The sequence below is a fragment of the Osmia lignaria genome, chromosome 2 (genome assembly GCF_051020975.1).
Source record: "Osmia lignaria lignaria isolate PbOS001 chromosome 2, iyOsmLign1, whole genome shotgun sequence".
Classification (NCBI taxonomy): Eukaryota; Metazoa; Arthropoda; class Insecta; order Hymenoptera; family Megachilidae; genus Osmia; species Osmia lignaria.
The window spans coordinates 7,567,241-7,580,343 of record NC_135033.1 but is presented as its reverse complement, the minus strand read 5'-3'; the positions used below and the strand labels follow the sequence as shown (position 1 = coordinate 7,580,343).

The 13,103-nt window shown below is 34.3% G+C and overlaps 1 protein-coding gene across 1 annotated transcript; it reads right to left on the bottom strand.

The window, feature by feature from the left end:
* Positions 1-4,998: 4,998 nt before the first annotated feature.
* Positions 4,999-11,849, bottom strand: LOC117607118 (uncharacterized). The gene is made up of 5 exons (XM_034330404.2): positions 11,609-11,849; positions 7,446-8,756; positions 6,615-6,726; positions 6,297-6,426; positions 4,999-6,049 (listed from the first exon to the last, which is right to left on the bottom strand). The coding sequence occupies exons 1-5, from the start codon at positions 11,697-11,699 to the stop codon at positions 5,861-5,863; spliced, it is 1,833 nt and encodes a 610-aa protein (XP_034186295.2). The 5' UTR covers positions 11,700-11,849; the 3' UTR covers positions 4,999-5,860.
* Positions 11,850-13,103: the final 1,254 nt, after the last annotated feature.

Here is a 13,103-nt window from a genome sequence, read left to right as displayed (position 1 = left end):
ACATCATAATTTCTGTAACAATTAACAAAATAACAATTCAACAATAAAATGCTGAAATAGAAAATATAATTAACATCATAATTTCGATTACAATTGAAATGAAAAATGCTGACAACAGAAAATATAATTACCATTACAATCTCAGGGTATGTTTTAAATAAATAGAACATAATTAAAATAAGAACAGAATAATTTATTTCAATAAAGCAATAAACGAAAAAGAAATAGCGGAAATAAAATCGCGAGTTGACCAGTCAACGAGCTGGGTATTGAACTCGTAAAATGTCGAGTTCAATACGTCTTGGACGATATTATTCATACCGTTCAAGGAAAAACACAAAAAATGAAAAAACAAATTAGCGAGCATAGTGACAGAATGACTGTCCATCCGAAGATGGAGAGCCATTAGTAGTTCCCCTCTTCTGGGCAAATTTTGCCGGGGCTCTTCAGCATATAGCCTCTTCTTTCTTCGGCAATAGCCTCACAAAAATCACTCGCGAAAACTTTACGTTTGCTCAGACATTTGTAAAAACGTAACACGTAAACGAGCAACGATTCCTTGAATCGCTACTCGCATACCTGTACAATTTATGCAAATGTCCAAGCACAAAACACTTTTTAATTTCACTTCACTTCACTTCACTGCACTTTCACTTTAATGCTTCATTTTTGTAATCGGGTCTAGTACCACGACTACGACTTAAAAACTAATAAGGCTTGGCCTTGAAAAAATCAAGAGAGAATGCTAAATTAATTAAATTGCATTTTCATCTTTTCTCTTGATTTTTGGTTTCCCAACCCCAGATACAAGCTTCTCACGTATTAGAGGAGAATACGAAGAGAAACATGAAAGCTTGCTCTGGCCCTGCCTACTTATAAACTAAACTCAATCACACCAGAAGTAAACTACCTGCCTGCCTATCGCTATATTTAAAAAAGGGCAAAAATCATTCTCACAAAAATTCACTCCACGGTTCTCATACAACCACCCGGGTGCAAAAATGCCTACACCTAGGGAGAACGTCCCGGGACGCCTCCGACACCCGAGTTCAATTCAACTTTCACACTCTAATAAAATCATACCTTTTTGCTGAAATCGACTGACAAATAATAGTGAACATTATGCTAAAGTAATACATTTCATTTTCGTACTCTATTGAATTATCTAATGTAAAAATTTTTCAATTTATTCTTGATAAGTATTTTGTAATGTTATAGTAAGTTAAGATTGTTAATAAACGATACAAATTCCACATCCTAACCACACACACACATGTGGAACTTCTATCGTGGTTCACTATTGGTTCACTACTTATGTCAGTCGCCAAAATGTATTACACTTAAAACTAAACCTTGTCCACCGTCCTCTAAGTACCCGAATGAGCTTTGGGCATAAAAATGAACAAGGCCAAAGGTATTTTCACCTACCAGTTTTCTTCATGTGTGCTGAAATGCCTAAGCTAAAACGTATGATCAGCAAAAACTAAAGATGATATTCTCACTTTCTTAAAAGTAAGAATATCGGCGAAATTTCACGGCTCCGATTCAGTATATGGGCTGGCCCCCCCAGGGGGTTTTATTTTTAATAAAAGTGATTCGACTTTGCAAATATAAAGCTTGGAGAGCAAATACAGAAAAGCAAAATTGAGCAACTATGACATAAAACATGGTGCACTGCTAATATCAGTTGGCAACGGAGGTTCTTAGGCCCCCTGGACTTGCGCCCGACGCTACATACCACCCACCCCGCCTGGACGTCGTAACGCCAGGACAGGATGCACCCCTTCGCTAAGAGCGCTACCCGCCCGTCCAACACGTTGCATCCAACGGTGTCAGATTGACGGACGCCCATAGTATAGACAAAAGGACTACAGTTTAGAATATGGTAACATATTTTCATATGTTCCGTATTCTAAAGCTGCGCCTGCAAAGGCCTAGTAATGCATGGGTTTATCTCCCATGAGATGGTGTTTCACGGTCTTATGCCGCGGAATCCTTGTAACTAATTTGATTAAATAAATAAAATATTGGATTGAGTTTAAAAACCAAAAGGATTCCCACCAAATACTAGTCAGTGCATCGTCATATTTACTCTCGCGTTGGAAATTTTTCGCAACACTAATTAAAATAGAAAATCCTGATCTAAAAACATGACTAGTACATAAACATCTAACGGGCTAATATTTCACTATACTGATGAATGATGAGTGTGAATGATGAGTGTTTAGGATCGAGAACCGTGAACGGGACAGAATGAATTAGAAGTAAGAACGAAGAGCTTTCTACAATGCTTGAAGAGCAAATACTGAAAAGCAAAATAGAGCAACAATGACGCAAAAATGGTACACTTCTAATATCGGCTGGCAACGGAGGTTTTCGGGCCCCCTGGACTTACGCCCGACGCTACATACCACCCACCCCGCCTAGGAAAGGATGCACCTCTTCGCTAAGAGCGCTACCCGCCCGTCCAACACGTTGCATCCAACGTGTCAGATTGACGGACGCCCATAGTATAGGCAAAAGGACTGCAGTTTATTAAATGGAACGTATGGATGTGCGCCACATTCTAAACTGCGCCTTGAAAGGCCTAGTAATGCATGGGTATATCTCCCAGAGATGGTGTTCACGGAATCCTTGTAACTACTTTGATTAATTAAATAAAACATTGAGTTTCAAAACCAAAAGGATTCGTGTGCCCCTTTTAGTCGCCTCTTACGACAGGCAGGGGTTACCGTGGCCGTATTCTGATCCCCGAGCCGCAGGGAAACAACATTTATTTTCAATGGCCCATTGTTAATAAGTTATTATGGAGATACCTGACCATTGAATCTTATAAAACAAATCAGAACCAATTTTTTGGTACCGTAATATGGGGAGCAATTTTTTAAGATACAAATTGTTAAGATAAGTGCACCAATATCCCCTTTTATTCCCTTTAAATACAAATAAACCTTGAAGGAATTTGGGTACATAATAAAATAGAAGCGACGAGGTAGGAAGAACGATGTAATGTACAAATCACAGGTGTTATGATCACAATAAATTGATTGATAAACGATGTTGCTGTTTCTTCGTTGTAGATCTCTTCTCTTTTGCGACCGAGGCTGCAATGAAACCCTACGAGCAAGTTATTTCTGGCGATTCTTCCAGCTTGGTTGAAGCAACAGAACCGGAGGGAGTGCACGATGCCGAAAGAGTTTTTGTTTTCTCGGAAACCGTTTATCAAATCGTGAGATATCGCCTCGTAAACGAGTCTTGTAATTTGTGCACTCTGCAACGGGTGACAAAATTAACGGCACTTCTCTGACGTCTTGTTTAAAATGACAGATGAGCCTAACGTCTAATTTTCGGGAGTCTCTGGCTTCTTCTGTTTCGCGTGTAATCGGATACATTTCACGTGATAAACAACGGTTTTCCAGGAATTCTTAATTATCCCCTTCGTCTGTTCCTCTCTTTTGGTAGATTTTTATTCTTTTGCGCTTCTTCTGTGATTAATTATGAATTATTTTTAGAATTTTGGATTACTAAAAATATAGAAAGATGGACTTAACAAGAAATAATTATAGGTCCAAAATATTATTTCTCTAATTTCGAAATTTAATTTCACACGATAGGTACCGTGTGCTTTCGTGATTCCCCAATAAATGCCAGTCTGATTAGACATGGTACATTAATCACTTCGTTTTTCACGCTCCATCGACAGTAAATACGTCTGACTGACGGTAGTTCTTGGGAAACCGGATGTTGCCGTACGAAAGCGTGAAAAACACTATAACCAACGGTTAGGTTGGGCAATGTTTAATAGGGCGAACGAGATTAATCGTCCTTTCCGAATAGTACTAAATTATCTACTTATAGGAATTCTTAGGTATGTTATTTCCGATAGGGAAATTAGAAAGTACAGCATCGAGCATAGCAGGCTTCCCCAGGAAAATGGGGAATGGACGCTCCTTAAGCGTCCACGAGGAGATTGACTTGATTATACACTAATTAAAAATCATATTATTTTGTTTCTAAATTACTTTTAATATCAATATCGTTAAAATTAGGATTTTGAGAATTCCTGCTTTTTCTATATTGCCACTTTTCCTTGGGTAGCCTACTTTGCTCCATATTGTACATAATTTTTATACATTTTATTTGTTTCAATTAAATTACAACAACGATCGAAGGATTTGTAAGGGTATTAATGAATTTCAATGATCTTTCGCATCTCTCTCCATAGAAGCTTAGTCAAATATTCTATGTAGATGTAAACAAGGGAATTTAAAGCCACTTTAATCCCCACATGCTGGATGTGATCATATATTGAAACGGGGTGCATTTTAGAGTAGTAATTCTCGCGTCGAAAGAGCAGTACGATGTCGTTCATGGATCTCGAGTGTCTTTTTCTTTCAGATATGAGGGTTCTTTTCAATAAGAGCGACGTTACACATTTTTATGACTTTACATTCCATTTGAGCAATTTGGCACAGAGTATGATTAACCTGATTAATCTTGGTATTCGTGCCACATTTGTTCAATCTACTTAAAACATTAATTTCTTTCCTTTTATCATCGATGCGCAAAATTCAATTTCTATTATTATTTTTAGGAGAAGCGAAGTGATGTTTTTGTAATTAGTATATTTTTAATAATTAGTAAATATCTATATACTGGATTGAGAATTTTTTATTTTCATGGTGCATATTTTTTTAGGACATCCTGTATATGGAAAGGACAATTTCTATGGACGGTATTTGTTGTAAGATTAAAATTAGATTTACCTTCTGTAGGCAATCTAGGGTGTTCACCCTTGGATTTTTATTTTTATTAAAAAACTTGTTAATATTGTAGATAATGGACGATCATAAACTACAGCAGGGATTTTAATAAGTGTCCTAGAATTCTTTAGAAGCCCAAAGCCATAAACGAAATATGACTGGGCATAAAAAACCCAGTTTGCCTACAGAGGGTTAAGTGTAGTTTAAAATATTACTACTATTTTAGACTTTCTGATATTGATCTACTGTTAATTTATTATAATTAAACGTATTTTACATTGTACATTAACTATATAAAAGAATAATATTTATCCTTTTACTATAATAATTTTACTCTAAAGAATATATTGGCAAGATTGAAAGATTTCGAGATAGTTTATACATTACATAATTTCTTAAATTAGATTTATTGTAATTAAAAAAGTAACTTAATATATTTCAAATTTAAATTTGTTATCAAGATGGCGAATCTTGGTTCCGGGATGGATGTTTAAAAAATCTTAAAATATTTGGTGTTATTATTTTCATCATAAATTTATAGTCAAAAAGTGTTCAGATAATAGATAATGGATTTTCATCTAATAAATCAGTGATTAAAAATAATCATTAAGTTAACAAAATTTAGTTAAACGAATAAGAAGTAATTTAACTTTCTCATTGCAAGTATTATTCTCCATTATTTAAAAATATTTATTTAAAAATTTGATATTCCACAGGACGTACCTTGAGATTGAAATATGTGCAAAAAATATACCTACCATATGAAATAAGTGAGTACATAGAACAATCATGAATAATAATCTAATTATAAGAAATAGTCTCTTGAGAATTATTTATTTTATTTTGGAAATGTTGATCATGTGTTCTACTTTTTAAAATTAAATTCAATCTACAATAAGTCTACTGATTACCAAAACTGTAGACAATCTTATCTCTTTCATATTTCGAATTTCACCTAAATAGAATATTTTTATAGTATTTTAAATGTTATTTGTAATCCTCAGTTACAGAGGATCATTGTTTAAAAGAAAGGGCATAATAGGTACGTTTCGTTAATTCAATCGTCAAAGCGTCAATCCGTTCGATGATGCATCATTTTAATCTTTAACGGTGCGGAAAGTAATTTTTCCATTGTCGTTTACACCCGTGGTGGAAACTTTGTGAGAGGTCGTCTTACCATCTGGACCAACCATAGTATTGGAACTGGAACCTGAGAATACAGCAAAGGATCCTCCAGACGGTGGTGGTAGATTTTCGCCAAATCTAGATTCTACTCCAGGTGCAGCCTGTAAATATTAATATTTAATAAATATACAAATACTACTTTAGCAAGCAACGTTAATAAAAATGAAATTTTATTAACAAGAAATGCTCCTGAACCTGGAAATTCAAAAAATTATGAAACTGTGAATACGTAGAAGATGTCTCCTGATTAAAGCGTAATTTTCGTTTGCCCTTATTATCGCCCTTAAAATTTCGGCCATACGATCAATTAATTATGTGTTTATGTATATATAAAATGTTGGAACTTACTGGCTGAATTGCACCAGCTTGATAGCCACCATCGGGTCCTAAATTAATACTGGAAAAAGCGGAATGTGCACCTGGTGCGCCGATACCTGAGGCCCCATCGGTGCCTATGCGATTGGTTGCTTCGAAGATTCTGTTTATAATTATATCATATTATTATTTAGAAAGTAATGGAGCATTTATAAGCTAACCGCAGGAAAGTAGGTACTATAATTTCTTTATTATATAAGTTTAGAACTTATTTATGAATTTCATTTAGTGGTATGCCTATTGAAAATAATTTATTACTATACATTTTGATAAAAAGTATTTTAAACTTACGCTTGTTGCTGTCGTTGGAATTCAGCCTGGAGCCGTTTGAAATTTTCGTTCATTTGCTGTTGGAAATTGTTGTCGGGAAATGCGAAGACGCTAGGATCAAATGGCGGTTCACCTGTAAAAATTAAGAAAATATAAATAAATAACCTGCAAAGTATAAGTAGACTACTTGTGACAGCACGTTTCTAACAATTCAATTATTCAATACTGATTTGTAATGAAAGGAACATATTTAAAACAAAAAGGAAAAGACCGAATAATACTAATACAGGTTTTCCCTGTAACCTCCTTGTATATATACTTAATTAATAGACCCTATTCTTATTACGTAATTGGCACGAACTGCAATACTTGTTCTATCGAAAATAAAAGAAAATGATAGAATGGAAAGTTGAATGGTTCGATTTCCATTCATTTTCATTAAGCACAATTATATTTAGAAATTTGAAGAAGGATTAGAAAACAGCATAGTATTATTAAACAAAAAGATATAACTGTATTTTCTAGTACATAATTGCACTCGAAGAAAATGAGAAATGGAACCTGTTACACCACTCAACTTTTCCCCTAACTGTCTTTGACGATTTTTAATAAAACAGATTATTGCAGTCCGACAATCAGCGTTGTCCCTTAAATGTTAAAATAATAGAATTACAACTACTCTGTCTGATTTATTATACTAAGGTCACAGTCTATGGATCAGCTTAATTTATCAATAATAATGAATTTCATAAATTTCTCTAAAATAAAATTATCACAGTGCATGCATCCAACAGATACTTCTTCGAGCTAACGATCCTGAGGTCAAGTGTGTCCCCTTCTATAGAACATTACCTCCTCCGTTGCCACCATATGGCCCCATGTTAGGCATATTTGGCACATTGACCGTATTGGCTGCAGTGGGTTTATTTTCGACATATCCTCCACGATAATCAACAATCGTTGGATTATTATAACTAGCGTCGTAAGGAGCTCCGCCCGATCCTGAGGCAGAAGCAGAAGCAGAAGCAGAAGCAAAGGACGATGCAGCTCCAGCACCCCCATTAGTTCCGGTGTACGTTCCCGGCCAGTCATAGTTAACCGGACTTGGTATGGAGTTAACATTAGGATCACCATAAGGACTGTAAGGATTATACGGATTGTAAGGTGTGAAGGGGTTAGGTATAAAGAACGGCGGGAACATGAAGTTTGGAAATCCAGCATTCATAGGATCTGAACCTGGATTCATTGGATTTGAACCTGGATTCATTGGATTTGAGCCTGGATACATTGGGTTTGAGCTTGGATTCATAGGATTTGAACCTGGATTCATAGGATTTGACTCTGGCATTGGCTTCGACTCTTCAGGACCGAAACGTGAACCTAGACTAGGTGATTCTGAATCATCTGGCTTTTCTGTGGTCAATGGCTTCTTCGGTGTAGTCGTAGGTTTAGTAGATCCACTGGGTTGAGCAGATGGACTAGAAGTCGTGGGTGTTGATTTGGACTTGGTAGTTGGACTAGAAGTTGTGGGTTTTGGTTTGGGCTTGTTGGATGGACTAGAAGGCGTGGGTTTTGGCTTAGGCTTGTTAGGCGAACTAGATGGCGTAGGCCTTGGTTTGGGCTTGGTAGCTGGCTTAGAATCTGGAGACTCTTCGGATTCAGGTGTTGTAGTGTCTGATTCAGGCGTTGTAGAGTCTGAATCAGGTGTCGTAGACTCTGAATCAGGTGTCGTTGAGTCTGAATCAGGTGTCGTTGAGTCTGAATCAGGTGTTATAGATTCTGGTTCAGGTGTCGTGGAATCTGACTCAGGTGTCGTGCCAGTAGTACTCGAAGACTTTGGCTTAGACGTTGTGGACTTCGGTTTAGGTGTCTTGGACTTGGGTGTCGGAAGAGTAGGAAATGAGAATTCCTCTTCGAGCATGGGAGACTCAGTCGTAGGGTCCGATTTCGTTGTAGGCTCATCCGTCGACGTGGTTGTAGGCTTTGCAGTAGGCGTAGTTTTACTTCTGGGATCTGGTTTCTTCCTCGTATTCCGCGTAGAGGCAGTAATGGGTTCTGTGGCGGATTTAGTAGCAGTGGGACTCTCCGTAGCTTCCGAACTGTCGATCTCCCGTTTTATCCTCGATATTCCAGTAAGTTCCGTGGCACTTTCTTGCGATCCACCTTCGTAGGTGAAAAGAAACAGAATACCATTTTTCGTTTTGTTAGCGATTCTCGGTAACACAAATCACTGTCTGTCTGTAGTAAGTATTTCGTACATTCCATGGTTACTGCTGGCATGCATTTTTAGACCTTTGGTTTTAGGAGATTACTTCGATAAGTTGCATGCATAGACGAGGAAAGACACTTTTAGACTAGACATGTATTATTTACATTGATGATCTCTATCATTTGCTTCTTTGGATACTTATCTCTTTTGCCTTTGGAAAATTTATACGTTGACAAAGCATGCAAGAAAGATTGTGCAGATACTCCTTTGATAAAAGACACAAGTACAGAAGGAAAGCTGGTTGCAATAGAAGTAAAAGAAGAAATGACCCAAAGGGGGATCACTAGCAAATTTACAATAATTTACAATAAAATAATATGTATTCATATTTACAATCAAATTGTGGCTCGCTCCATGGTCCGCCGTCCGAGGGTTAAATAAACTACATAGATTTTTACATTACAAAAATATGATTTTGATTTATATTAACAATAAGTATTATATTACTATTATACCTCTAGATTTCAAGATTTTTTGTAATCACTATTTATGTCATGTTTCTTATTTTACGACAGTTTAATGTTTCCAATCTGAGACTTTAATATGCCGTGAGGAGAATCCATTCAGGTTTCACAATTCTCATGCGTAAACGACGAACTACAGTACACTATTATATGTATACCTTGGAATGTGATTCTCTATATGTATAAACAGAAACCGAATAAGGCATCTGTCAAGGCCAAATTGGAACAATATTTTCGGTATATTAATGTCTGGAGGTTACAAGGAAATTCCATGTACAGTCTGCTTAAGATAAATGCAGGCAACAGAAAGCTGACTATTATTTACAACTTATAAAGAAATTTATTATGGCCATTTAAATTTCATTATTTACAACTGAAAACTACGTAGAAAGAGTTATCTTGGAATATGACATAAGTACGTTTCTTGAGGTTATTATGATGTAGCAGGAAATAAAATAGAAGCAAAGGAAGTAGAAAGTATCTCGGTAAGGGTCAAGGTGAAAAATGAAACGAGGTCATGGTTCGCAAACGCTGTGATAAATTATCTTTGCACAGCAATGTATTAATGGCACTAACATGCAAAGAAGAATGCATTACATCAACTGCATTTGACGCTGTATGCACTTAAGAACATCGATTATCGATTATCGATGTTATCGCGATTGAAAAATCTTCCGCTTGTAACGTTACTTCATGACACATATACCAATATTTGCTAAATAGTATCTTCTTCAAATTATTTGAAAATGGTCTTCAACACTATATTATAACTGTTGAAAATCTTTTATGCAACCGTATCTTCATCACTTTGAAAAAAATTCAATTTAATTTATTATGAAGGGGTATGGATTTACTTGCAAGATAACATTTTTAATATTACAATATTATTAATTATTAGGTAAACAAAAATTAATAATAAATCAAATTTAATTTTACTATAAATGGAATGGATTCCTTGTAAAATAATAATTTAAAAATTGCAACATTATCAATTATTGAATACAATATTCTGTTTTATTTAAATCTAAGACACAGTGCATTAAAAATTTTTTAAAATTCAAATTGTTGTTACGAACATCTACAGCCTTTTAAAAACACTGATCAATTTGTATGCACAATTATAAAATGTTCAACCTTGAGCTCGGGAAGTGTTGTCTGAATCATACTATACCACAATACAACTGCATAATATCTTTTTAATAGCTTCAAATTTTCTAGCATTCTTCACTGCCTATAAATGTTATCAGCTTTCATAACAAACTAATTTTGAAAAACTACAAGATGTATTTGTGCAGATATTTCTTCATTTCTTTTTTTTTCAGATAACCGATTCCGGTTTCGAATATCAGCCGATTCCTGTTTTTTCTTTTTCCATGGAAAAATATACGTGTGTACCACAAATAGCAGCTCAGACTTGTTTCACAACATAAATGCAAAGTCAGTTTCTTCAAATTTTCAAAAATTGTTATAATCGTTCCAAAAGTCATTAACGTTTCACAGGTTCACAGCGCACTGTTAGATTCACAATAATTCTGAAATTCCCGCATTTTCTTATGATTCAAATTCCCAACGATTACATAACTTATTGTTGTATACTATTCTTCTTATCCTTGGTGTAAGATGATTTCCTTATAAACGACATTCGCTAGTTAAAACGTCTTTGGAAAGGTCGAGGAACGTATCTAATGAATCATGCTTATTATACACAACATTGAAGATAATGTGACTCATTAAATTAATTATTTCGTCGTAATTACTGTTTCATTGTTAACTCATTAAGGACCAAACACTGAATTAATGTATTTTTGCATATAACGGAACAAAAAGTTTATTATGCAAAATATTTTAATAATCAATGCTTCACAGAAGTTTGTTACAAAAACCAGAAATACAACAAAGAAATTAGTTTATCATATTGTTACAAATATTTAAATTTTTATAAAATTATTTATAAATGGAAAATTAATAAATTTAAAATTATAAATGATTATCATAATTATTCATAAGTGGAAGAAGAAATAGGGATAATAAAATGCTTACTCAGCTCCTTGGGATTTTCTTTCACAATTAGAATGTTGAAAAATGAAATTTAATAACAAAAATTAATTGCAAAGAAGTTGCAAAGGAGATAGTAATGCAACACTGGTCCTTAATAACTGAAGTTTTAGTTAGGAATGCATGCACGTGTAAAAACAAGGTGTCAATATGTCCACGAAGAAGCAGTCTATGTACGTTTTCGTTTATCAACGAAGAAAAGAATTTGTTTCAATTTGTTTACTCACTTCGACGTGTTCTTAATAAAGGCGAACGAAGATCCGCAAACGAAGTTGCAACGCAAAGAAACAACAGTAATGTCAAAAGTCTGATGTCCATTTTATCGGCGATCGACCGGTTAAGGTTCAAAGGAAAAACAAAACAATAAAAACGTATACTTGTTTATCACTGAACGAACGCACGAATTCAAATCGATCCTATCGGTGTCGTAGTTTGGAAGAGAATGACTGAGGGAATTGGTAGCCTCGTCATCTTATATAGCATTCGTGCGCATCTACTTCCGTTTCTTGCCTCGGTTTTGACACTTGAACATGTGCGACGTGTGAAAAACGGCACGCTCTGTTGGATTTGTGAAAATTAATTATAAAACAAAGCTGAATGGTTTTTGTAAACGAGAGATTGAATAATTTAGTATTGTCAAGATAATATTAAGGTTGGCAATTAAATTTTTTTTAAATAGAATTCTTTTTTTAAATTTAATACATAAAGATTGAAATAAGCATCATTTACTTATTATTTGTAAAAAAAAAATTATGGTTTAATTTTGCCAGTGAAGAAAAATAGAAGCTAATATTTTGCATCGATAAAAACTCGAGTCTTTCATTTTTAAAACAGATTCATGACAAATACGAGGTACCGTTTGATTCCACTAAAAATGTAAATGGTATTCCACTATTTCAGAATTTATCAACTAATCGTATAAAGTTGAATCATTTTTCAATGTTATTGAAATTAATATCTCATGATGTGTTCACGTAGGTATTTGGAATTTTAAAAATTAAAAGCAGATATCTGTAAATAATAATTTATTTTTATAAACAATAATTGATCTTATTTCTTTTTTAAATTCAAAACCAACATTTAGTTTCTTTCATTCCTTATTTCTAAAAAATATATATTTTAGGTCATGCTTTTAAAATTCAAATTACCTGTACAGTTTTAATAAGAATCAATGAAGGAGAATGAGTCACCAAAATTATCTAAAATATAAATTTGATTTCAATTCATTGTTACTGTCAATAATGAAAAACTGCACATGGTATTACTCATAAGTAATAATCGATAGATCAATTCATGATCGTCATTACATCCTGTTGCACGTGGTGTAACAATTGATTATATGCAGATAATTGTAGGTGTTCATCTATTGTTTTTTCGTAGACGGGCAAAACTGTGCCTAAGGATGAATAAAGAAATATTTTCTAGTTTCTCAATGATTCGATCGATGAATCGATTAGAATAACCCATAATTCTGTGGTTGATTGATTATTGGGTAGCAATCGACAAATTTGTACCTTTCGGACAATTTTCATAGAATCAATCGTAGAACAAACACGATGAAACATTACAGCATAAATTTCCACCAGGACTTCATGATTCTTACGATTAGTTACGATGAAATATGACGAATATGATTTAATTCTCATAACAATATCCAATTTGTATTTTTCCTTTCATTAAATTCAACAGAGTGTGCTGATATTTTTTGGTATTTATTAATTT